This window comes from Paramisgurnus dabryanus, chromosome 24 (genome assembly GCF_030506205.2).
Source record: "Paramisgurnus dabryanus chromosome 24, PD_genome_1.1, whole genome shotgun sequence".
NCBI lineage: Eukaryota > Metazoa > Chordata > Actinopteri > Cypriniformes > Cobitidae > Paramisgurnus > Paramisgurnus dabryanus.
In genome coordinates this window covers 21,161,347-21,188,754 of record NC_133360.1, presented here as the reverse complement: position 1 = coordinate 21,188,754, position 27,408 = coordinate 21,161,347, and the positions used below count along the sequence as shown (strand labels likewise).

General features: G+C 36.9%; 1 protein-coding gene across 3 annotated transcripts; it reads right to left on the bottom strand.

The window, feature by feature from the left end:
* armh3 (armadillo like helical domain containing 3) lies at positions 1 to 27,408 on the bottom strand. 3 transcript variants are annotated; one of them, XM_065259419.2, is made up of 26 exons: positions 27,295 to 27,408; positions 26,403 to 26,516; positions 25,391 to 25,447; positions 25,136 to 25,282; positions 23,226 to 23,333; positions 23,056 to 23,148; positions 22,761 to 22,835; positions 22,571 to 22,657; positions 19,656 to 19,712; positions 19,509 to 19,552; positions 19,367 to 19,427; positions 18,935 to 18,981; positions 18,503 to 18,578; positions 18,252 to 18,345; positions 13,382 to 13,483; positions 11,800 to 11,858; positions 11,647 to 11,712; positions 11,460 to 11,529; positions 11,316 to 11,376; positions 11,145 to 11,233; positions 9,413 to 9,495; positions 9,184 to 9,310; positions 9,014 to 9,089; positions 4,897 to 4,975; positions 4,057 to 4,173; positions 1 to 1,155 (listed from the first exon to the last, which is right to left on the bottom strand). In XM_065259419.2, exons 2-26 carry the CDS (start codon positions 26,502 to 26,504, stop codon positions 1,063 to 1,065), a joined length of 2,070 nt encoding a protein of 689 aa, XP_065115491.1. In that variant the 5' UTR covers positions 26,505 to 26,516; positions 27,295 to 27,408; the 3' UTR covers positions 1 to 1,062. The 3 variants fall into 3 exon arrangements, with proteins under 3 accessions (XP_065115491.1, XP_065115493.1, XP_073669526.1); XM_065259421.1 differs by having other exon boundaries at positions 27,299 to 27,406; XM_073813425.1 differs by lacking the exon at positions 27,295 to 27,408 and adding an exon at positions 26,812 to 27,231.

Genomic DNA, 27,408 nt, shown 5'->3' with positions numbered 1-27,408 from the left:
TCTTTGAAATGGATTTATTGATTCAGTTATCTTTAATGTGCTGGTTTAGTAATTAGAAATAGAAGTGGTTTGGATTCTATAATCCTACAGTTTTAACCCGAAACGGAAATGGAAACCAATATAAACAGCACAATTTCTCATCTCATACATACAAGCAGTCAGATTTCTGTCAGATTAATACATTTGTTTATCACCCAGTGTTAGATAACTCGATATTTAATTTTTTTCCCCACTGCAGCGCTTTCACAATCATTTTTTATGATCCTGAACTGAAACTTCTGGCAATGCGGAGAAATACTGAGAAGAAAAATAGTACTAAACTGTCAAATTTAGAAATTAATGCATTCATACATCTCACGACACACCTGTCACAAACATGTCCGAGTCATAATTCGCCCCAAATAGAAGGGAATATAATTATATTTTGCTTTAAAAAAAGCCAGCGTGTTGTTTTACATTTCCATTCTAATTAGTAGTTCACAATGGAAAAAACTGAACTGGATTTTAATGACTGCATTATTGCATTATGATAATTTGTTATTTATTTGCTTTTATTTAATTTAATTATAAACAAAATGTCATAATCTACCAGTCCCAAAACTGGGCTTGTTTTATATATGCAAAATATAATTTCTATTCATATGACCCGAACAAGTTTTCACCCACACGTCCTTTACCGAAAAAACAAAAACATTCATAGAGGTATATATAGGAACCATGAAAATAAGCGGTAAACACATGAGCACTGGTTTCATCATGTCCTAAGGCATTGAAGAACATAAAAGTATAATTCAACAGGAACAACACCAGACGCCAACCAAAGAATAAACAGAGTAAATACCGGTTAGTCTGAATCAAAATTCACATTGTGCAAAGTTTGGCTGATTGCTTTCTTAAGCCAATACAATTCAGATCTGAGCATGACCACAAACACACCCAAAAAACAAACACAGAAAGATCGCCATGGTTAATACAGTCCGGGATCAAATCCATAATGTTGAGAAGCCTCAGATGTGTGAGCAGTTATGTAGATGGATCAGTCTTCGGTTGAAAGTTTATCATTCAGGATATTGAGGAGAATTCCTTCAGCAGATGATCTTGACTCATCGTGCTAAGAGAAACGTTCTTCCTCACGTTCAGACTGATGGAGCGTACCTGTTGAAAGATCATAGGACTTGATCAGTGCAATGTCACAAAACAAACTTCAATATTGCCAGCGTATTCTGTGTCTTTATGCGGACAACTACATCAACGGGTCACGGCACACGCAGCGTAGTTTGCTCGTGAACACGCACTGAAACGACCAAAAAGAACAAAAACAAATTGCTGAATAAAGTCGTTAAGGACTCATTATAGTTGTGCGTACGTCCTACAGCGTAGCCGCGACAACGTCAGTTTTCATATATATTTCCGCGTCATTGTCCGCGTGCAAACACAAATGCAGACCGCTGGTAGGCGGTATCCACGCGTGTAACCACAGTAGCAGCGCGACCATCAAAGAAGAAGCATCTTAGTCAGTTTAACCCCCAAACGAAGAAGAAAAAGTACTTTGTTGCAGTTTTTTTTAGCTAAATCGTTACCGTATTTTCCGGACTACAAGTCGCTCTGGTTTCGCATCAGCCAAAAATTCGCTTTGACGAGAAAAAAAACTGGACTAGTCACACTGGACTATACGACGCATTTATTTAGAAAATGATTTCACAAAATCCAAGCCCAAGAACAGACATTTAATCCGGAAAGGCAAGTTATTCAACTAAACAATGGCAAACAGAAGAGCAGGCTGAATGGGTGTCTGTACATGTTAACGTAACATTAACATTTATTCAGCTTACACAATAGCATTAGCAATACTGACATCGCGGGCACGCGCGTCAAACTTCTGGGTTTCAACCGGCTTGTTACTTTAAGATGCGTGTCTTGCAATATCCACTTCTCGCCGCATGGTTGTAGTATTTTTTTACTAAATACTACAATAAATACGTGACGAAGAGCCACCAGAAGCGTTTAATATTTTGAGCTTTCAGTCCTGAGGTGTTTTTATTTTACAGCAACTGTTTTACAGTAAATTTGTCACTTTCAATCGGTCGGTGTGCTTCCGCTAGACTCAGGGTACAACCGAAAGTTAGGGGTGACAAAATATATATATATATATCTTTTCTCTTGGTACTGACGAAATTTCATCGAAACCTATAGAGGAGAAGGTATTTAAATAATCACGGAAAGTTGGTAGTAACGTTTATGGTGGTAGATTAGCGAATGTCAGAACATCAGAACTGCAGGCATCGTTCTAAAAACCATGGGTCGGAGTCTGATTATGACAAACTAAAGGGCTTGTTATAGTCGTGCGTAGGTCCTACGGCTTAACAGCGACGGCGTAGGTTCCGCGTCGGTTTTCATTTATACTTTTGCGTCGTCTTCCGCGTCGACGTGCAAACACACGCGCGACCGCTGGTGGGCAGTATCCACGCGTGTAACCACAGTAGCAGCGCGACCGTCAGAGAAGAAGAAGCTTGGCAATTTAACCCACAAACGAAGAAGAAACAGCAACTTTTTGTGTATAATTTGAGAAGACCAGCAATGATGGAAGTAAATAAACAGCGACTTTTGATGCAGTTTGAGTTAAATCACTCCTCAAGTTGGCTAATCTTTGTTTTCACCGTCACAAACAGAAATACTTATGACACAGTTTTTTTAACCTGACGGGAGGGGTTCTGGTGGACCAATCACAGCGCTTACGGTCTGCGTAGATCTGACGCGCTGTTAAAGTTTTTGCGAGGTGCGCATCAGGCTACGCAGAGCTACACACAGGCTACGGATAGACCTACGCACGACTATAAATCGCCCTTTATTCCAACTAAATGGCCCATTCCAACTAAACAGTAAATGTTTATGGTTTTATTTGAAAGAACTAACAAAATTCTACCGTCTGTTAAAATTTTATGCAAATATTAGATAAAATGAGAAAGTTACAAACAAAAACATGTGAATAAGCAGCATTTTCGGTCACACAGCTTCCATTGACATCCATATAAAACTTTTCCCTTTGATTTCTAATATTAAAAATATCATAACTTTCTCAATCATCAATTGATTTTTCAGGTATCTTTGTAAATGGGAATGTCTGCTCTGTCTAGTCATGTGATACATTTTGAGCTTTGGGGTTTTTGAAAATTTTGTCATCATACCTAATTGCATTCAAAACATACCTGGGTGAATGAATAGGCTAAACCCAATCCTAAATTTAACAATCTGTAAATTCCTCCAAAAAACAGCGTGAGATGCATTTAAGAGTTAATTTTTTTCCAGACAAAAATGTTCTGGATTACTTTATTTGGTATCGCTTTGAGGCAGCGCAGCACAAGAATTTTTAATTCATGTTATGTAGTATTTTAATTTGAATGAAAACCAGGGACACCCCCAGGTCCGTGACCACTTAACTTTGTTGCATCTTCACTTTCTGTAACTCAAGTCGTATAAAATCAGACCTTTAATATTTATGCATGTGGCAGGCGCTTTTATCCAAATCAACTTTTACTTGCATTCAAGATATACATTTTATCAGTATGTGTGTTCCCTGGGCCCATGACCTTTACGCTCGTGACGCAGCGCTTTACAAAACAAGGTCAGGAACATAGATATGTATAATAAAGGCTAGATGTCTCGTCCGCGCTGCCGGATTTGGCGGCCATCTTACCACAGGTGCTCGCTCAATCGTAGCATTGCGTATAATGGAGCATGTCTTTTAAAAGACCATAACTTGCTCAATTTTCTACCGATTTTCAAACGGTTTGGTTTGTTATAAACGTCAGAGATGTATGACACGGCATACTTAATGAATTTTTTTTTATGAATCATGTTAAAGCATTCAGAATTATAGCCACGTTAATAACATTTGTAAGAAACCAAACCGTTTGAAATTCGGTATAAAATTAAACACAATGCTACGATGGAGTGAGCTGTCTGAGGTAAGATGGCCGCCAGGTGATGACGTTAGAGACTCCGCCGTAACACATCTATGGTCAGGAACACATCGTATCCCAGAACCCGTGACCTCACCAGGTCTTTGAAGAACGCCGCCTCTTTGGGCTGTTCAGAGTAACGCTCGAACTGATCCAGACCGTCCTGTAGCTTCAGCGTCAACGTGTCATAGTTTGACCGTACGACCTCCAGTACCTACAGGAGAAAACAATTATAAATGTGAGATGCAAAAACCACTGCAGAGATTCCAAATAGTGCTTTATTAACTACTTACTTTACTTTAAAAAGTAAAAGTAACCATCTTCTGTGGCTCTGCTTTTAAGTTGGTTGAGTCTTTTTGTGAAAACAACTTTGTCTACGTCTTGACTGAGGGATTATTATATTATAACTACATCATTAATATTGTTCATACAGAACTTTAGGGGTCATTAAAGCAGCGAGGACCTATGAGAGGAATTCACCCTGCAAAAGCAGATAGAGGTCTAATGGAGGTCATGAGGTAGCATCTGGCATGGCGAGATGAAAGAGAAGAGGATTCATGAATGTGAGCGATAAGCTGGGGTGACCATCTGTAAAACTGACCTGACTTCTGCTGCGCATCATCATTACCCTACAGATCAAGGGGTAATTACACAACACCTGTGACCACAAACACCAGCGTGTGTCTTACTAATGAACGACTTTTCTAATAAAATGTAATCTGCGAGGCATTCAGATAGACCGCGATATATGATACTAGTCCGTAACCTGGTTATTTGTAATAACAGCTTTGCCAAGGTTAATATAGATGTAAAATTTGTGGATCTAAAATAGTCAATGGCTGTGTCAAGTGTAGTAAAGATCTACATTACCTCGATATTACCTTGGGGGTTTCGTAATAAACAACATAATAAGGTTTTGTTTTCTGATGGTATTTACCTGATCTTCTGAAAGCTGAGAGATGTGATTCACAGCAGCGTATGACTCAATCTTAGGGTTGAAATGGTTAATAATTGCCCTGAAAAACAGAAAAAAAGACAATCACGCAATGAAACGCATACATTGTTGCATAACGAAAGGTTTGCATTGGAATCTTTTTTGGAAACGGTGCCGTCCCACTTTTCCTGGACAAAAAGCTCTTTTGAATATTCTGCTGTAATCCTTTGCATTATGCATGCTTCAGAAAACCATTCAACTGCTTTTGTGAGGCGCAAACACATGGTCACAACTTTGAATGCTGGAGATTGCTTAAGCATTACCTCAGACTCCAAAATCAATAATTTATTCACCGTCTTCTTTGCAAACTCCGTGCACACACACCAAAATAATAAACATTGGACAGCAAGTTTTACAATTCCTATTTTTTTCCAACATTCCAGTCTCATACTTGAACTCATTTGTTTTTCTAGATCATTTATTTATTTATATATTCAGATATATATTCTAAAACTATATTGAACCAGGCCTATATACAAATTATTACACGGCACTTTAAAATACTTGATTCTAATTGGCCAGTCACAACATTTCAAGGTTTGTTCTTTTCGAGTAACTAACGCTCAAAACTAATGACACATGGTAACCGGATGGGCAAATCATTTTGACAGGTACGGTTTAATATTACACAGAAATTAAACCTAAATTATGTCTTTTACATAATTACATTATATTTGAAGAGTTTCGTTGCAAAACGAGATAAGTCCGTTTTTTTAGAAATCTCGTTTTTTGGTTGTGCATTCCAATTAATATCAATTCAACTGCAGTTGGTTTGTTTTGATTTAAACCTTCATAACTTTAAAAATACAGCTAAGTAGCACCATAAAACAAAATAATAACATGATAACATAATAATAAACATGTTTTGACAAAAATGTTAAAAACGAAGTTATCTCGTTTTGCAACGAAACTTCATTTCTAAATGATTTAACCAAATAGTGTGTTCGTGACATTTTAAAAGTCCTATCTTTCTTAAAACCGAAAGTAAACAAAAATGAGCAAATAAAATATTTCAAATTAATATTTAATGTTTCTCACCTTATTTATGAGGTGAATAACCGTGTAATACACGGAATAATGTACAGGCAGCAGGTTGTTATCGCGAAATAAGACCCTTTACGGTACATTCACACGGGGCGTAAGCGTTAACGTTTAACGGAAGGCTTGTCTGAAGCGTGGCCAACAGCCATCCACTGTGGCCGCAACACAAGCACCGGTCTTCCATAAACGTAATTGGCTGGCTCTGCCTAGGTTATTTGCATAAGGCGATATGATTGGCTGACGCATGCGTTGCCGCTTGAAAAGTTGAGAAATGTTCAACTTCTGCCGCGAGCAACGGCACTGACGCGGCGCAGACGGATCCACAATTCAGTTCGCCAACGCTTGACGTCACCCATTAAAAGTGAATGGGAAGCGTCAACGCTTACGCCCCGTGTGAATGCGACGTCAGTGTGATACCGCTGCGCGTAGGGGCTTATTTCTGCGATAACAACCAGCTGCCTGTACATTATCTCATTTATTACATGGCTATTAATAGTATATATAATACTATTATATATACTTACTTAATTAATTAAAGAGTTTAACGATTCATCTTAGGGATGCAATATAAGAAATGCAATTTTTTTGAGACAATTTTTAAAGAAGAGTGAAATTACTTTTTGTTTTAAAGGGGACATATCATGAAAATCTGACTTTTTCCATGTTTAAGTGCTATAATTGGGTCAGTGCTTCTATGAACATAGTAAATGTGAAAAAGATCAACCCAGTAACTTAGTTTTGGTAAACCATTCTCTGCAAGCATGTGAAAAAATAGCTCATTGAAATTTGACTCCCCTTGTGATGTCAGAAAGGGATAACACCCCCCTTAGGGGCCAGTCACACCAAAAGCGTTTATGGCAGTTGCAGGCGCCTTTTTTGAATGATATTCTTTGGGCAGGGAGCTTTTGCGTGCTGTTTATGCGCGCTGAGCACCTTGCGGTTTTTGCAGCCGGCCGCAGCACGCGCCTTTAAAGGAACGCTGTTGGCGGAGAAGCGCCCGACGTCATTCGCGTCTTTCCATTGTCCAATCGAATGAGGGGAGAGGTGGGCCTTACGTTGTGGTGAGGGACGTTTACAGTTGCTTCGAAGAACCGGACTACACTCGCTCACTCTCTCCTGCGTGTTTGTGCACCTCTCATCCTCAAACAAGGTCAGAGCAAGCGTCCTCTTTTTAAAGTTTCTGCTAATATGACAGTTAACAGCAAAATAGCGCTCACGCTTCAATATTTGATTGACAAGACAGCTGACTCGGTGGTTGCTTAGCAAAATAAAAAGCCACGTCGCAATGCTCTTTTTTTAGAAAAGGCAGTGCGTCCTGCCTTGCGTTTCGAAGCGTTTAAAGCGCGGTTGGTGTGATTAGCCCCTTAATCTGCACTATCCAACCACAGCAGTGCCATTAAGTGTAGAGATCAGCTAATTTGCATTTAAAAGGACACACCCAAAAACGGCAAATGTTTTGCAATTTTAACATGTTATAAATTGTCTGTGGGGTATTTTGAGCTAAAACTTCACATACATACTCAAGGGACACCAAAGATTTCTTTAAAATTTTAATAAAGTTCTTGGAAAAGTATTCTCGGAAAAGATGTTTTCAAATACAAAATGTCTAGTTTGATGTGACACATTAGATACGTTTAAATGCAACCATATAATCAGTTCGTAATCGTATTGATGGCTCAATCACATTAAAAAGTCTTTATGTGAACACCTTAATCGATACGATTAAGATCAATTGGGTGCAAATTTCAATCGTATTGAAAAGTCCGATCTGGATCACATTATTAAGGTAAAAAACTCAACTTTATGGTATTGAGCTATGACACGGTTCGCCGGCAAACAATCGGAAGGCAGAAAAGGATTCCAGAGAATGCATTCGAGAGTCAGAGCATCCACTACTTTTTTCTATAGCGTCACTGGCAGGGCAGACAGAACATTTTTTGACGCTTTCACCGCCGGCGGTGTGAACGTACATTTAAAAACAACTTTCTTCAACTCAACTTTGACTATGTACATTTATCCAGAGAGATAAAGAGTGAACTCGACGAGAGGTGCTGTGCGCTACGTTGCCAAGTCCTCTGCTTTTTTGTGCACTTCAGATTTGGGCTACATATTTCTAGGGAGTTAATTTTTTTCTGCGGGTTAAAGATAATAGGATTTAGTTTATTAGTTATTGGTAGTTTGGGCGCTGAATAGTGTTTGGAATGCTTTTGGGCTAGTTTGATATGTGAATCTGGCAACCCTGGCTGTGCACTTGAGCAGACGTTTGGTCATTTTGTGCGTGTCAACATAGCCACTGATTTTTTTACACTCTACATGTCATATATGTAACCAATAAGGTACGAGAGCCTGTGCTAAATTGTGAATAAGTCACAGCTACAAATATTAAAGCAAAAAACAACTTTCCTAAAGTAAAATCACTAAAAGTCTTCCTTCCACTGAAAAAAATAGTCCCTGACTGACTGTAAACAGTAACAGTTTTACGTAAGTTTACATTGCTAAAGGTACATTCACATTATAAGCGACTTTGTCGCTGTGTGTCGCTCGTCTCTTTCAAAAGAGGCGTTTCTATATCAAGTCGTCATAATCAAATAATAACGTCCACTTCAGTAACGTACGAGAGACGAATGACGTGAACTCCCCTGCTTTGTTCTCATTGGTAGTCGCTCCCAAATGTCGCTCATAATTTGCATAAAGTTAAAAATTTCTCAACTTTGTCGCACGACTGCACACTGTCAACAGTCACTATCGCTCGTGTCGCTGGATGCCGCCGAGCTTCCATTGAAATCAATGAAATCGCATCACTCTGCTACTGCTAGTCGCTTATAATGTGAATGTACCTTAAGGGTGCTGCGCAGTGATACACTCGTTGGGTGCAGCGCTCCTAGATGTCATAGATGCGTTTTATCATAAATAACACAGCTATTGACCAATCAGAATCAAGGACTGGAACTAACCTTTGTATAAATATACTGTATATATACACACATATAAGTTTAATATACAGACTAATATTTCTTACCTGACATTAATAAGTGCATGAGTAACTTTACTAGCCGGCTCCTTCCATTGTCCTGTGTTGGTGGAGACCCTCAACACTGTGATGTCATAAAGATCAGGTTAGCGACAAACAAAAACAAACATCTATTCAAAGCTGGACTGAAGTGATTCGGTGGAGGTCACGTGACTCACCCATGCAGTAGAGGTTGTCAAACACTTGATGCATGCGAATAATCTCGTAATAGAGTTCGTCGTAACTGCTGGGCGTGGGCAGAAACGTGTCTCCATATGTGATGAACATGTTAAAGAGGTTCACAACCTAGTCAAGTAAGATAAGAGAGGGGAAAATTTAAATGAGCCCCCAAGTGTATTTGTGCATAAAGAGCTGACAAACTGTTGCTGATGTCCAGTGTTTTTTTACCTGAAGGGCCAGCTGGAAGATATTGTGTTTTGCCAGAAGGATGGTCTCATTAGACATCAGAAACTTCAGAAGGTTAATGAGAGCTAAAGAAAAACAATTAACAGAGCCATCTGAAAGCCATCGGGTGAGACTGATTTCCTCACATAAAAATCATCGCTCATTTGAACTTATGCAACTCTTTGCATCAATTTACATGATTACAATCACGAGCCAAAATGGATATGAAGCTGTATCTTCGCCCAACGTTTGTTTAGTCATTACAATCATGGATTAGCTTTTAGCTGAAATTTGAGAGGTGATAAGAGAACAAATGAAGGTAGGATGAAACAGTGTTTTTAAAGCGGATGGTCTGTTCTTTCATTTGATATTTTATGTTTATTTAAAGAAGATCATTTTCTGCAAGGCATTAAACTAAAACTGGGTGGCAACTTTAAAAAAAACTCTGACGGGGAAGAGTTAACCATGCGTCCAAGCATATTTGATCATCACTTCAACAGTTGCACGATATAAATGTTAATGTATAAATTAGATGAATGTGGATTTATTTACATAAACACCACAGTCTTAAATCAGATGTTCATTGTGTCTTTGCTGCGTCTGTGTTGGTTGGGAACTGCGCTCTTTTTCAGCCACACTTGATTCTGAGGAACTACTGGTAGAGGTGTTAGTGAGACCAGCAGGGGGTGCTCACCCTGTGGTCTGCGTGGGTCCTAACATCCCAGTATAGTGACGGGGACACTACTGTCTTTCGGATGAGACGTTAAACCGAGGTCCTGACTCTCTGTGGTCATTAAAAATCCCACGATGTCTTTCGAAAAAGAGTAGGGGTGTGCCCCGGCATCCTGGCAAAACTTGCCCATTGGCCTACTAATCATCCCCTCATACTAATTGGCTATATCACTTGGCCTCCTCTCCACTAATAAGCTAGTGTGTGGTGGGCGTTCTGGCGCAATATGGCTGCCGTCGCATCATCCAGGTGGATGCTGCACATTGGTGGTGGTTGAGGATATTCCCCCATTCATATGTAAAGCGCTTTGAGTGCTGCAGAAAAGCGCTATATAAATGTAATGAATTATTATTATTATTACTTTGTTTGGCGGAAGAGTAATATTTGTACTAATATAATTACTACAACTTTTTTGTGTTTCATTTTATGAAACCCTGCTATACATATGAAGTAACCGTTTTATAAACGCAATAACCCCCGCGAAGCAGTGGTGTTACAGTGCATTTTATAACAGCTAAGGGGCGTTGTTAGGCACGACGCGAAGCACTGGTAACCCACTGCTTCTTGGGGCTTATTGCTTTAATAATTACTATGTATAAATACATAATTAAAACAAATTGATAGATAAATAACATTTTCTTTGTGTGTATGTATATAAAAATGTTTTGTTTTGTATACGATTAGTTGTTTGACAGTCCTGTTTACATGTCTTCTTCTTCTCTTCTATGCTTTTACATTTTACAATTTTATTAAACTTTATATTTACAGTTGTCAGAATCATCCTTGATGTGAATGGGCCTTTAGCCTTTTTCAGCTCATCTTCACCCACTAGTGATAAATTGAAGCAAGTAACCGAAAAGATTTGATGGTCATGGTAAATGTTAAGTTAAAATGTTCAGTCTATTTTGTGTTTGTTGAACATAACAGAAAACATTTAAACATTGAAACCGAAAAGACGATAACAAAATAGAAATGAATGAACAAGCACAGTAGTCAGTGTCTTACATGACCAGAGCTCGTTCCAGGTGTAATGTAGTCTAATTCTGCACTTCTTCTGATAGCAGATCAGTTTGTGAATAATCTGAACACAGCGCCTACAAATGAAGTAAAACATATTTATTCTCATGGTATCCTTAGTAGTAGAAGCATTACAATGTATTCAAACGGAAAACTTACATATAAAGATCCATTGGAAAATCCTTCATCATGTGAGTAATGATGAACTCGACCATCAGATCTGTCGATTAGACAATCACAAAAACTTTCATTATTTCATTATTCATCTTACATTCAATACTAAATTACTTGTTTTGTACTCACCCAGCACTGCACACACTAAAGGTCGAGAGGGAATGTTTTTATCCGCTACTTTCTTTCGGTGTCTCATTGGCTAAAAACATGAAAATTAATAAATAGCTGTTAAACAGATTAGACGTAATGTGGAGGAAGTTGCTTTGTATTTATTGTCTACACTTTGATTTTAAGAGACCCGAGCGGAGCCTCTTACCATTCTGTGTAAGCTGACTCTGAAGTTCATGTTGTCATCGTGGAGAAAGGCATCGGCATACTGGTCCTGTTTAACGGAGAGTGATTGGAAACCATCAAAGTAGGGAACACACACATAAAAAAAACGACCAAACTGCATCCAAAACTGCATTACCTCGGCTATGCAGGTCAGAATGATAAGGCACAGTCGAGCACTGTTGAGTCTATGTTCATCTGAAAACATAAGAAAACTATTTTAAGATTTATGTACAAGTGCTCACTACAATTGTGTACAAGTATGCTGTCTAGGTGGGTAGCATTCAAGGCATCATACAGTAGGTGTGGCCTAAGCAAATACTATTACACTTTGACACAAGCTATCATTTCGATTCTCGATTCAATTTTAAATTCCGGGTTCTCGGGTCACTTTTTATACTCGATTCTCGATTCAACTCAATGAATATAGATTTAATACAAATTCTATATTAATAAAAAAGATCTTAATCTTACGTTCAATGTTTGCCGAAATAAATATGAAAGAAAACAATTATTCGGCTCTTGACCACGTTTTAAAAAACGATTAATCGAAAAATATTTTTTTTTGCCCAGCCCTATTCACAAACATTCTGCATTGGTCCAAAAATTTGTTTTAGCTGTAATACTATCTTATCCACCTTATTTTTTACGTAAATGTGGGCGCCGTGAGCCACTAAAGCTAATGGTTGTCATATTGCGAGGGACAAAAGTGTGCTGCTTTAACTGGCTTATTAATATGTTTATTATGAAATCCAGCAAGACCAGCATGATTTGTGTAGTTAGGGGTTGCCATAATAGCTGGTACAAACGCAGTAAATCTCTACAAAACATTTGTTTTAACCATAATTTACGCACAAGAGCTGAATGTGTATGTGGCGCACGTGCACAAATGATCTGAATTCACAAATTCATCCAGTAAAACCTTTCATAGAAACTAACAGTGAACAAGAAATACAATAGTTGTTTAAAAACAACTAATATTATGCTGATAAAAATATGCTGATTTAGCTGATTTATTATTTATTCTGCTACTATATATTATTACAAAAATGCGACTACAGTACAGAATATATACGACATAAACTGCTTATTAGTTAATGTTTATATTAGTTTTAATGTGCGTACTTTTGTTAGGTTTTAAATGAAAAAGCAAATAATTTTAAAACACGCAAATAATTTGATAAGCTCATGTTTCCATCTAGAGTGTTAGAAGCGATGTAATAATATTTTCATAAAACAAAAACAATACTGAATAAATGTAATAGTTTAATATGTTTATTATGGTTTGTTCACATTGTGATATTTTAAACCATCGCCCAAAAATGTAAAAAAAAAAAAAAAAAAACACTCAACTGACTGTCCCATTGTACGCCTCTGTGCTTTTTAGTTGTGCATTGAAGACTCGTCACCCACAAGCAACAACATGAAATGACTGAATATATCTTTATATGATATATCAGGCCACTTCTTCATTGCATCATCCCACTGGGTTATACATGGCAGATGTAGTTAATATTAACCATAACTGTTTAAATAATGTTTTATGCATGCTCCCCCGACATTTTTTTTGTACCAGCCGGCTATTGAAACGGACGTCTCGCACAAAAAAGGGAAATTCGTCATCACTTACTTCCGCATTCGAAAAAAAGGTGGATAAGATAGACCACTATGTAGGAAGCAGACAAAATGGTGGAAAACAGAGAGAAAAACAGATATCTTGCCTTTGGTGTCCTGCACTACGATGGAGGAATATTTGAGGAAGGTTATGAGAAGATTACTCGTCTGCAAGTTTGGGTCCAGAGGAAGTTCAGGATTATTCATCACTGCAGAGAGAAAGAAAGAATTTTAAATCATTTCTTAAAGTGGGACATTCATTGACATTCGCTGCCTCCCATTTTACATAGTATTAAATACTATTGATTATAATGTATTTATAATGACACAGTCTTCTGAGATTCTGATCCATGCAGTGACCAAAAAAACCTTTGTGTATCTGCGTACGTTTCTGTCTTAAGTGGATGGTAACATCATAATTAGCCCATTTGGTCAATTTGCACGTACGCACACCGACAACAACCGACATCCGGAGTGAATTTAATATTTCATACAGCTAATGGATTTCAAGTTAGAAAGCTGCCTTGTGTTTTAAAGAGGCACAATAGTAAAAGTGTAAAAAATAATGATGCTGGCAGTGGAATGAAAGCACAGCTTGCAGGGCCATTTGCTGAACACCAGCTGTCTAGGAAGCATTTAAAACGGCATGCATCAGTTCTTCGTTTCATTATTGAAATAAGAGCTTTACTTCTGGTGCAGTTTGTGTTATTTCAACAACAATTAATACTGAGAGAAGACAAAGCAATCCATGTTAAATGCGGAAACGGCACAAATAAATGAACCTTGTAATTGGCATAAATCTGATGAACTACTGAAAAGTTGCACATACAGACATTTGGAGTTTTTTTTAGTTGGACACAACCGGAAGAATATATATAGCTCATAATAAAGACACTCCCTGCATCCGGAATGGCCTATTGTTAAACAGTACGTTTACAGGGGTGTCCAATCCTGCTGATGGAGGGCCGGTGTCTCGGTTTTATTCCAACCCTAATCAAACACACCTGATCCAGCTAATCGAGGTTTTACTAGGAAGACTAGATACTTTGGAGCAGGTGTGTTGAGGGCAGTTTTAGCTAAACTCTGCAGGACACCGGCCCTCCAGGATCGACTTTGGACACCCCTGATATAGTATGAATATGGGTAGTGTCATAACAACAGGTCAGCCATTAATGTAGATGATGTTAAAGAGGGCGCACAGTCAAAACAATAACAATGACGTAGATTAATGACACTTTGAAGCAGCGTGGAATGATGGGATTTGTTGACTTTAACTCAACCATGTAAAGCCGAAAGTATACTAGGGACGTCCGCGTATGCGCGCCGTCTGCATGACGTCATTTTCGTCATCAAAAGGGACAGTGCGTGTACAGTCCGTGTACAACAGCGCATGCGCGTGAAAATATTTAGACAGTGCACTCCACTATAAACAATTATACAAAGGAAATAGACAGCATTTGCACACACACTATGGGTTTTCTTCTTTAACTTTTACTTCTTCCCAGAACAGAAAGCTCTGGAGCATGTTTGTTTGATTCCTGTTCTTTGTTGTCTTGTTGTTTGTTCTAAACTGTGTTTGCAATGGTGGATCAGTTACTTTTCTTCACCTATCCTAATGTTTTAATGTACTGTAAATGTCGCCAAATCAGTGCTGCCCTGACAGCCTGTTAGACTAATCATTTGAATAAGAAATCATTTGTATTGCGTATAGTGTCGAACGCGGCCATCCGCGTGTAGCCGCGGAAAGTATACTCGAAAAGCTGCGCGGACGTGTGCGCGCGCGAGCCGGACGCGGAAAAAAAGTATACCGCGGCCTTAAGGTTTCATGTAATGTTCAAAATGCAATTGTTAGTCATAGATGTTACAGTTTTAGTTTAATTCAATGGTGTTTTAACAAAGCACATAATTAAGTGACTAGATTAACAAACTTAACATAAACAAGCGAGTGACCCGACAGACGCTATTACTTCCGCATTTGTCCACGACACTGTTGTCATGTGGTCTCTTCGTCGGTAAAGGTAACGTGGATATTAATGTCATTGACAGGCGACTGCACTGCCCTGTGTCACTGTTTGGAATGGCAATTTTCTCATAATTTACAAGTAGTTAGGGATGGGCGATATGGCCTAAAATCCATATTGTGTTATACATTGCAGCCTCTTGCGATAGCGATATGTATTGCGATATAATAATTTCAATAGACTCGTTTCAGAACAGGTTATATAGACCCTTAGAAAAGCCAAACTGCTACAAAAGTAAGTAAAAGTAAACCGTTATGGCCAGATTAGTCTTGTTACCTCTCTTAGCTGGAACTTTTGCCTGACACACTCTACAGCAGGGCTGTCCAGACTTTTTTGTGTGGTGATCTACTTTTAAAATGATAAAGCCGACAAGATCTATCTGCTAAAAAACACAGTTAATTATTTTTATAACACTAAACATTTAAATGCTTGTAAGGACTATACTGCATATATATACTGCATGTTTCACAATTACTAGACCATAATGCCAATTTCCCACGTGGAGCAGCAGTTAACTTATGTGCGATCTACCAATACTTGCCGTATTGGACACCCTTGCTCTACAGAGTATATTTTCCAGCTGCTTGTTGGACGGCTTAAATCCAAATAATGTTGCATCTGTCTTTTTCACGAGTTCCTCTGTTTCGCTGACGCTTTCATCCATGTTTATTCGGCTGCAGCTCGTGGCTCTAAAGTTCGCGGGTAGATTGTGTCATCAACACGCATTATCGCGATAGTGCAATAGATTTAAAATCTCTATTGTATGCCAATTTTCTATCGTTTATATTGCATATTGTTTATATTGCCCATCCCTACAAGTAGTTGAAAACATTACACTGCAAAAAACGACTTTCTTACTTAGTATTTTTGTCTTTTTTTCAGTAAAAATATCTAAAAATTCTTAAATTAAGATGTATTTTCTTGATGAGCAAAATGACCTAGGAAAATAAGTCAGTTTTAGACCAAAAAAATATAAAATTGGAATGGAATAAGAAAAAAAATTCTGAAATAAGTGTACTTTTTTTTAAACACTTAATTCAAGAAAATATTTCTTATTCCATTGCCAGCTATTTTTGCTTGTTTTAAGCACAAATTTGCTTAAATTATAAGCGGAATTATATTATATAGATATTATATTATTTATATCTATATAAATTATATTATATAGATTTTTTTTGTCTAAAAACTAGACTTATTTTCCTAGGTCATTTTGCTCATCAAGAAAATACATCTTAATTTAAGAATTTTTAGATAATTTAACTGAAAACAAGACGAAAATACTCAGTAAGAAAGTCTCTGATTTTCAAGAAAAAAAATTATAAGTATTTTTGTCTTGTTTTCAGGAAAAATATCTAAAAATTGTTAAATTAAGATGCTTTTCCTTTATGAGCAAAACGACCCAAGAAGTCTAGTTTTTAGACCAAAAATATCAAAGTTAAGTGATTTTGTGCATAAAACAAGCAAAAAAATCTGTTTTTTTTTTTTAAAAATGATTTTTTGCTTGTTTTATGCACAAAATCACTTAAATTTGATATTTTTGGTCTAAAAACTAGACTTATTTTCTTGGGTCGTTTTGCTCATCAAGACAAAGCATCCTAATTTAAGAATTTTTAGATATTTTTACTGAAAACAGGACAAAAATATTTTAGATATTTTAACTGAAAACAAGACGAAAGTAAGAAAATGATTTTCAAGAAGAAAAAATTCTCAGTATTTTTGTCTTGTTTTCAGTAAAAATATCTAAAAATTCTTAAATTAAGATGCTTTGTCTTGATGAGCAAAATGACCCAAGAAAATAAGTCTAGTTTTTAGACCAAAAATATCAAATTTAAGTGATTTTGTGCATAAAACAAGCAAAAAAAAATCTGCCAATGGGGTAAGCTTTTTTTCTTGCATTTCTCTTGAATTTAGTGTTTAAGAAAATTTTTGAAGATTTTTTGCTTACGCCATTGGCAGATTTTTTGCTTGTTTTATGCTTGTTTCTTAAAAATAATTTTTTGCAGTGCAGTAATCAGCTGGACAAAATATATAACACTGGCCTAGTGGTTTTTGGATATTTTACTGCAAATATCTTACAAACTGTACATTTTAACAAGTGCATTTTAACCACAAGGAACAACAGTTTTACTTATGTATTTGCATTTTAGAAAATGACAACGCCTCTTCATCGTTGTGTGACTCCTCTCCCGGGATCATGGGATAATAAAGTGTCTATCGAATGCACACTTCAAAATCAGTCTTTCTTTCTTTATTTTCTTTTAACTCTTTCCCCGCCATTGACGAGTTATCTCATCAATTAAGAGAAAGCGCTTCCTTATTATCCACCAGGTGGTGGTCCGCAACTTACCCTAGGCAAAAGAGCTGTATGTCCATGACCATGTATGTTTTGAGGATCGCTCTGAATCTGATCTCTATCAAAACTTCATCACAAAAATGCAATTATCTCAGCTCTTTACTCTTTTTAATTTGGTGGTTTTGAACAAACCTACCCATATTTGAGAGGTGATAAAAAGAGAAGTAATGAAGGTAGGATAAAGTGTTTTTTTTTTTTTTTTTTAAAGCAGATGGTCTGTTTTTTTTTCATTTGATATACTGTATGTTTATAATTAACAGAAGAACATTTTCTGGAAGGCATTAAACTTTTGTGAAAATCATGAAAAATCTTGGCGCTGGCTGGCAACTTTTTTTTTAAACGCTGGCCGGGAAAGAGTTAAATGCCAGCTTCTAAGGCTATATTCATGGAAAGATATATAAAATAAGACTAAAAAAGATGTTTAAAATTCATTTTATCTAAAAAAATCATAAAACGCAGTGTTAGTCAAGCGCAGAAAATGGCCCAAAATATTGTAAATGACATGACTTGAATCAATACAATAGCCACATATGCTTCAAATGACAAAACACTAAATAAACTAAATGCTAGCAGCATTTTGACAGAAGATCCCACAAAACTCACTGTCTAGGGAGGGCGGCGTGGTACCCAACGGGGTAAGGGGTGAGGCTGGTACGGGTATAGCAGGGTTTGTGGCCATGTCAATCTCTGGATGACTCTGTAATCGACAAGCCAGACATGCAAATGACATTGCATCCCTCCAGAAAAAATTCACCAAAATAAAACATGGATGGAAACTAACACACAGGTGTAAAATAATACAAAATACAGATAAAACTAGATTATAATAAACGCCGCTATTATGCAGTACAGACCTGTGCAAGAACCGTGATGAAGTTCCTGTTGAGATGAACGGCCTCATACAGTGCGAGCAGAATGGCTTCGTTCGTCCTAAAGGACAATGAAATCTTTAGACATATGGACCATTTGACATAATGGCACAATCATTATACTGTAAATAGAAAGACTTATTATTATACCACCATTGTATCCTTAAGCAAGAGACTTATGGGGCATTTAGTAGCTTGTATGATTTTACAAATATGAACATATAGGTTTCAGAAATTTGATGTCTTTGCAAGTTAGGCACAACTAAAAGACTTATTACACATCAACTAATGAGGTAAAATATTTATTGAACATCACGCCTCAGTAGTACATCATTTTGTTATCCCTAAATTATGCTTAAGACATGATACAAATTAGGTACTGAACTCAGTAAAAAAGCTGCATTTATTTTCACTTACTGTACTGACAGCTTTTCATCCGCATCGGCAATAAACATACTGCCCACCTGTGGACAATAACAATATTAAAATTCAATTACTGTAAGCTTTCCAAAAGCTCAATTTGAAGGGATAGTTCACCCTTAAATAAAAGTATTGTCATCAATAACGTCATCACTTTACATTATGTAAATGTCAAACTAGAATGAGCATTTGGACATGTGACAGAGTATTTCTGTGCCGAATGCACTTTGCCAGGGTTCGTACAAGTTTCAAAAAGTTTTTTTTCGAACATGAACGATTCATATGTAACAATCTTGCTTTATTTCTTTTATGGGCACTTTTGTCCAAATCAGCATGTCAAACCTTGTGCTCATCTGAGAGTCGAATAATTTGAGTGGCAGTTTGGTAATAGCCATTTAAACAATTTTAAACTACTCAAAGTCTTCATACCATGCTTGTTAGTGTGGAGAAAAAGCCTCCCTGGTTTTCCTCTTCTTTATCTTTATACTGCCTGTGAAAATATTACAGAATGCATGAAATCTCAGTCTATGATGACAATTGTTTTTTAAAGCAAATAACGGCAACTGGTTACCTGTTGTAAGCCGTGAGTGCGTGGTGAATGACCATTCCCATTCCCTATAAAAACATATTGATCACATGACTTAATAAATAAATAATTAATTAATTAATTAAATAAATAAACATTAGCATAATCTTGACGAATATTCCAGTTGCTTACATTCAGGGTCGGCTCGTCGTCCACTATTGACAGTTTCACAATGTAAGGGTTCACAGACTACAATAATAAGACACAAAAACAAATTAAAAGTCTAATTGAAATGTTTTAATTATTATGCACTTGAACATGTAAAAACAGCATGTGGCATGATGGCTAGGTTGTTGCTAGGGTGTGTGGTGGCTATATTGTTGCTAAGGTGTGTTGATGCAGTATGTGTCCTAGTGTTGTAGTCAAGACCACCTGAACCAAGACCAAGTCATGACCAAGACCAAGACAGGCCGAGACCAAGTCAAGACCAAGACCATTGCAAGTCACTGCATTAAAACACTTATGATAAAATGTGGAATGTGCATATGATTATGCACTTCTTGTCTGTGTGTGTGCATGTGCGTGTGTGTGCATGTGCGTGCGTGCATGCGTGCGTGAATGTGTGCCATCAGAGAAGTTGATAAAATAATCAAAGGCATTGCAGATATGTGGGAATTTATCTTTGTCTATAAGCAAATAAAAGTGACCAAGAGCTGAAATCAACTTAAAGGAACAGTATGTAAGAAATGTATATCAATTAATCATTAAATGGCCCTGATATGTCACTAGACATTAAGAAATCATTTTAATTTCAAATACTTATATCACTGACAACAGTGGTATAACCAGGATATTATCATTGAAAAAGTGGAGTTGCAGCCCTCAACTGATGTTTATGTTGTCGTTTTGTATATTGGCCACCAGCTGTGTGATTGCGTACCAGTTTTAGCCACACGTTTTGTGATTGCAATACCAGTTTTGGCCACAATCCTACATACTGTTCCTTTAACCATTTAATCTGAACTGTCTTTCCATGGCTTTCCATCCACTTAACACAATGCAGGTGTTTTAGTAATAAAATTAGAAAAATTGTCATTGGGAGAAACTTAAACAATGCCAACATCATATGCCAAACCTGAATAAACTGCATAAAATTAATGATTAAAATAAATTTGTGATGTGCCATCAGTTGTGGTTTTGAACGGTCTTGAAATAAAATTCTGAGTCCTCTTTGTCTGAGACCGAGACGAGACAGAGTAAAAATGCGGTCGATTCCAAGACAAGACCAAGACCTTTAAAAAGTGGTCTTGAGACCGAGACGGGTCTCGAGAACTACAACACTAATGTGTCCATCAGTTTGCTTACTTTCAAAAAAATCAATAGAGACCATGTTCTCTATTAATATCACTATCTATATGTACGGTACAGTATGGTATGGTATCAATAATGCTTATATCTCCACCATAGAAAACCATTGATCTATCTCTTGACATACAGCAAGAAAAACATTAAATCAAATACAAACACACGTCAAAAAGTAGGCATGCATCGATATATCGGCCTATAATGGGTATCAGCAGAAAAAGCATATTTTCAGAACTCATGTTGTGTGATTATTGTGAATTGGGTCACAGTGACAACTAAGGGTGTCACGATTTCGATTTTAAATCGAAATCGATCGAAATTAAGTCACAGCTTCGAACTTCGAATTAAAAAAATGGGATCGTCGATGCTGCCACGCCCCATGTTACGTCCGGTCGGCTTGCCAAGAGAGGGAAAAAACTCTCAGAGATGCCTTTAAAAACATCTGTCCAGCGGAACGCGATCATATTTTAAACACGAGGGATGCTACAACTCCTTGAAATGCATATCATAAACAGGATTACTACCTAGTGATCTGCCTTTGGACAGAGCGCAGCTCTCTGCACGTGCGCGAGAGTGAGAGAGGCGCAAAGATGCAGCGGATTATATTTTAAACAAAAGGGATAGTTTGCCTCAGCTCGCGTGAAACGCATAAAACTGAACAAATACATAAGGATTACTACTTTAGTTTACGTTTAGACTTCGGACAGATGCGCGAGCGCGTGCACGTATGACAGAGAGAAGCGCAGCTGCTTATGATGCTGGATTTATTTCAGATGCTATGAGTCCAAGACACGCGCATTAAGTCCATGTGCGTGCAAGAAGGAATCCTCTCTCTACAAGCTCTCGCGTTAAGTGAAGCCCACAAATCCCCATGCGAGTTGTGCAATGTGCATGTTAATGTTAAACTATAATAATAATAATAATAAATAATGGCATATTATTTTTGTCTTAAAAAAAAAAGAATTTAAAAATCGAGAATCGGATCGAATCGTGACCTTAGAATCGAAAATGTAATCGAATCGAGGATTTGGAGAATCGTGACACCCCTAGTGACAACAGTGAATTGCACTTTTAGGATTTCATGACATAATAACTTGAAACAAGGCATAAGAAGCAAAACTATCGGTATCAGATGATGTCATTCTAAGTAGTGATAGACCGATAAATCGGGCAGCCGATCAGGCCAATTTTTGCGAGCTTTATGTGTATCGGCATCGGCCGATATGTGGCTGCTGTGTTCGCCGATTTTTCCGGCATTATTTACAGACAGAGTGCTGGAAGCCGCAAGCGATTGCAGGTCATGTGACTAAAAACAACCAACCTTTCCATGACAACGTCGAAAGCTCGGCCTAACAGCTGATCATTTGCTGATAGTCCCTCGTCATTGTGGAGAGTGCAGTTCATGGTTCCATAGCACCCTCCCCTGTTTTTACTATTTGTTAAACAGTTTTTTTAAGTTCAATAAATGTTCGTTTTTAAATTGAGACTTGTAACATTTGGCATCATCGTGTTGTGTTTTACGATGTAAATTGAGTGAGCAAAAGCAGTATTGGCTCCAAATATCGGCTCAAGAAAATCGTCAGCATGTATCGGTCATTGGCTAAGGCTGATGAAACAAACAAAAATCGGTATCTGCACTAAAAAAAATCCATATCGGTCAATCCCTAATTCTAAGTAATCAAATATCAGTATTGGCGCATCCCTTACAGAAATATTTCTTATAGCACATGTGGATCTCTTACCTCATACTTCCTATAGTTAACCAGGAGAGCTAACAGGACCACAGCATCATGGCCGTGCTGAGCTCGACTGGAGACATCGGACAGAATCTAGACAAAAACAGTTGGATAATGTTGGTGATAGAGTACCACACAAAACTGTTAACATTGCAAATCCATGCAGTACATCTCATGTAGCAGGGCACAATCTTACCTGTAGAATGGCCTCAAAGATACTGTTGATCATCACATACTCCAATATGGTATTCTGACTTATGTTATCTGTGACCTGAAACAGACACGCAGCATGTGAGAACATTTCTGAATGACCTTGGTATGTTTGCTTGTCGATGCCATACGATTTGAGTATTAACTATTTTGGTGTACATCAACTGCATTATTAGTTTCACCCTTACTGGCATTAAGTAGGGATTCACGGATACAAAATTTTGAGAACTACAATTAAATAAAATGCAATCTTGTGTGATGTATTAATGAATTGTTCTTACAGTGACCAAACACAGCAGCAGTTTCAGACATAAACTCTTAAGACTTTCAGACCCATCACCACAGAGCAGGCTGTCCAAACCCTCCATTAAATCCTGAGAAAAGAATTTCATAAGATGTTGACTTTGCCTCCAACATAACCTTCAAGATGAAGTGGGAATGCCCGGCTGACCTTCATTCTGAGCTCAGCTTTGTCAAAGCCCATCAGCATGTTGATGATGTCAAAGCCTGTGGCCGATTTGTTCTTCTGGTGAACTCCCCGAAATAATGCACAAAGTGTCTAAAGAGGAAGAAAAGAGAGGCAGTGGTATTAACAATGCCCTAATGTCTTATGTCTTCTCATTCAGAATAGCAATCAAGGGTGTGTCTTCAACAAACACTAAAGCTGTTTTCTACTGAAGGACAGTGTTTTATGAAGGTCATATTTCCCTCCAGAACATGTAAAAAGATCTGTAGTATTTACACTTTTTAAGTCGTCAACCTACCAGTGGCCTACTTGCAGTTGTCAGTGCATAACCGTGGGTTCACACCAGCCACGTTTTAGGCGTCAAATTTGCTTCTATCGCGTCTAGTTTGCCTCTTGAACATTTTGAGTTTACTCGCTTCATTTGAGCGTGAAATTCTAGTCATCGAGACATTCACGCGGCGCGTTTTTCCGCCAAAGTTCAAATTTTTCAACTTGCGCATTTCCCGCGGCAACGCTCTATTCGCGCCATTCATGCGAACTAGACGCGAATGAGGCGGAAACGCGTCTACCGTGATGCGCTAAATGCCTCATTCGCGTCGCGAGACCTACAGACACGCGTCGACGCGTCTTCACACTGACTTAACATTGAAATCACCCATGCTTGACCCTTCTACCGCGGCTGGTCTGAACGCAGCATAAGATTTATAGGGCAGCCATTCCCAAAGTGTGGTCCGCGGACCACTAGTGGTCCATGAGGGTACTGCAGGTGGTCCGTGTAAAGGCAAAATTAAAAATAAAATATATTTTTTTAAGAATATGTAGGCCTATATTGATATATTGGCAAATGGACTCCAATGGCTTTTCCTTTTGACAACTTGTTTTTATTTTTATATATTTAATTTTATTGATGGATATTTCATGTGTTGCTGTCTTTTTTTATTAATTTTTTAATTGTTCAAAATAAAGAATTCATTAATTCATTCATAGCCTTTATAGGCAACTTATATGAAACAAAATGTTTATAAATGGAATGAATGAGGCCTGCTATTATTTTAATGTCCAGTTAGTTTGTTGATCTCGCGTTTCTGAAATGTTTTGCGGATGTGCTGTTAAGTGAACTTGAAAACTCTGAAGATTAATAATCCCCTAAAATCGCCAAAGGTTTTGATATGTTGACTATATCCAAGTGCTAGTAAGCCTATTTAGAGGTGCAGATTAATTCAGGACTTTGTGTAGACATATTTTATTATGAGGTGGTACGCGAAAATGTTTGATTACACCTAGTGGTCCACACACACAAAAAGTTTGAAAACCCTTGGTATAGGGAATAAAAATTGTAATATTGAAAACACAAACTGTGCACTTCTGCTTCAAAAACCATTACGACTTTTATGCCATTTATATATTATTTTATAAATATTTAATATATATGAACGCACCAATTTTCCATACTACAATGTTCTACTTCTTTACGTCTTGTTAGGTAAGAAAATGTGTTATATTTTCAATAAAAGATAAATAAACGAGTTTGGTTCCAAAACGAGATAACTCAACTGCAGTTGCTTTGTTTGGATTTAAGCCTTCATAACTAAAAAAAAAATACAAAACATATAATACAATATACAATACAATACAATACAATAAAAACATAATAATAAACATGTTTTAACAAAAATCTTTGTTTTGAAACCCAACTCTTCAAATACTCCAGTTATGCATGAATATTTGATTTAATTGAAATAATATCTTAATACTTTTTAATAAATTATTATAAAAAGAATGAGGTGAGATTTTTTGCATTACACTAATGAGAATTTGGGGGCAAGATGTTTTTAACTGGAAACAATTGGTATGAATATGTCTGTAATGTACAAATGTTTGACGTGTCCCCTCACCTGAAGCGCATTGACTACTTTGATCTGGTGTTCCTCACCCAGCGCTTGAACGCAGTGATGGAACAAACTATTGATGTTGTCTTTGATTTTCATCACGTCATCTCCATCTAGAGACTCTAACTTCCCTTCCAAATACTCAAGGTTAACCTGGTTGGAAAAACACAAAGACAACCAATAAGGCTCACATCAAGCTGGTGGATGTTTTATTGTTCATAGTGCTTGAGAGAGAATTACAGGTAAACTTCATAAACTGACCTTCATCAAAAACAGTTCATCCCAGAAGCGAGGATTGTTCTTAGTAGGATCGTCCTTCTACAGGAAAAAGTACCAAACACAAAACATTTAGGAAAAAAGGGACAAAAATCCTGCAATCTTAATACCAAGTCTACAAGGTTTAACATGTAAAACTATGTAATAATAATGTAACATTTTCATACAGCACCATCTTAACGTAATGCATCTTTAGATTTAGGATATATAATGCATAATTTTACATAGTAAGACATTACAAATGATAATTAATTGATTATGGATCTATGTGATAACAATACATGACCAAGCCACATTCTCGGTTTACATACTGTATAATGGTTCAAATTTGACCAATAATCGATAGGGATGCGTAACGATTAATTGCGATTAATTTATAGCAGAATAAAAGTTTTTGTTTACATCATATTTGTGCATGAACTGTGTATAAAGTTAGATGCACAAACATGCATGTATATATTTTAGAAATGTTTACATGTATATATACATTTGTATATTTATGTATCATTTATATTTTATACAAAAATAAATAATTAATATATAATTTTTTTCTTTAAATTATACATGCATGTGTGCATATTTATATATATATAATAATTATTATACACAGTTCACACACATATATGATGTAAACAAAAACTTTTATTCTGCTATAGATTAATCACGATTAAATGTTATGCATAGATACAACTAACCAGTACTAATATAGTACATTGTTTTGTTTGTTTACACACAGCTTAAATGCAAAATATAATAAGCTTTAAGTGACATCATTTCATTCGACTCATTTGAATATCCATAAAAAATATGTGTAACTGCTTTCCACTTTGTAACTTGGATAAAACTGGAATATCATTTCATTTTGATATTAAAAACGTTATCAAAATATTTAGCCAAATAATCTAATATGGGCAGATATGACCCCTATATTGTGTATCCACTGTAACTGTACTATCTAAACAGCTTAATAATACACTTACGCCTTTCTATGACTTACCGCAAATATCTCATCATACATGAGGACCACCTTCTCCTTTAGTGGCTTCTTAGAGGAGGATGTTCTCCTCAACAGACCTGCTTTCTTCTCAGTCTGAGCCATGGCTTAAAGCAGCTATAAATGCATATTCAAACACGTTAACATGACAAAAGTCCTGTCCAAAAGATCTGTAAATCTGGATTAACTGTTTTAAAAGAAAAAGCAATTTCTCCTTATTTAAGATCCAAATTAGAAGACTGAAAATTGTTGTCTATTGACTCAGTCTGTGCAGTTTACTGTAAGCAGACCTGCATACAAATTGCTTAGAAAAAACAACAAAAGAGCCATAGTATAGATAGATAAGGCGCTCAGTAGTACATGTTGCCTAGGTATGCTGGTCAATGAAGTTCAAATCATACAGGCTGCTTACTAGGATCTGAGAGTAGGATTCACAAAGTTTAGATAATCTCACTGCTTTTGAAACCATGTGATGATTAAAATACTATCTATGTAGGCAGCTCACTGGGATTTGAGGGTTTAATGATCACAAATGCTGTTTAGGTAGGGAACTCAATGGGTTTTTGAGAAGCAACCCATGTTTACAAGGACTGTTTTGACAGCTTAGCTTTAGCATGTAGCATCTCAGCCTCTCTTACTACAGTAAAGAGAGTAGAAACATACTTGATTTTACAGTTAGCAACAGACACGTTATAAAGAGACATAAACTAAATAAAAACTAACATAAATAAATGGTAATTTATTATAGATTATAGGCGTTATTGTCATGCTAACCGATCAAAGATAAACAACTGTTTATAACAAATTTTTACACTTAAGGCGATTTATAATAAACAGGCTTTGTAGTCGCTATATAACGGTGTAAATAAATAAATTAAAGCAAATGTTTTAATACTTGCGTAAATAAATCACTGTATTTGTTCCATTACTGCTCACGCTAACTGGTAGGGTTGTGTTCGGTCGCCCGACTTCCGGTGTGGTCAGAAACCACGCCCATCCGCCGCACGTC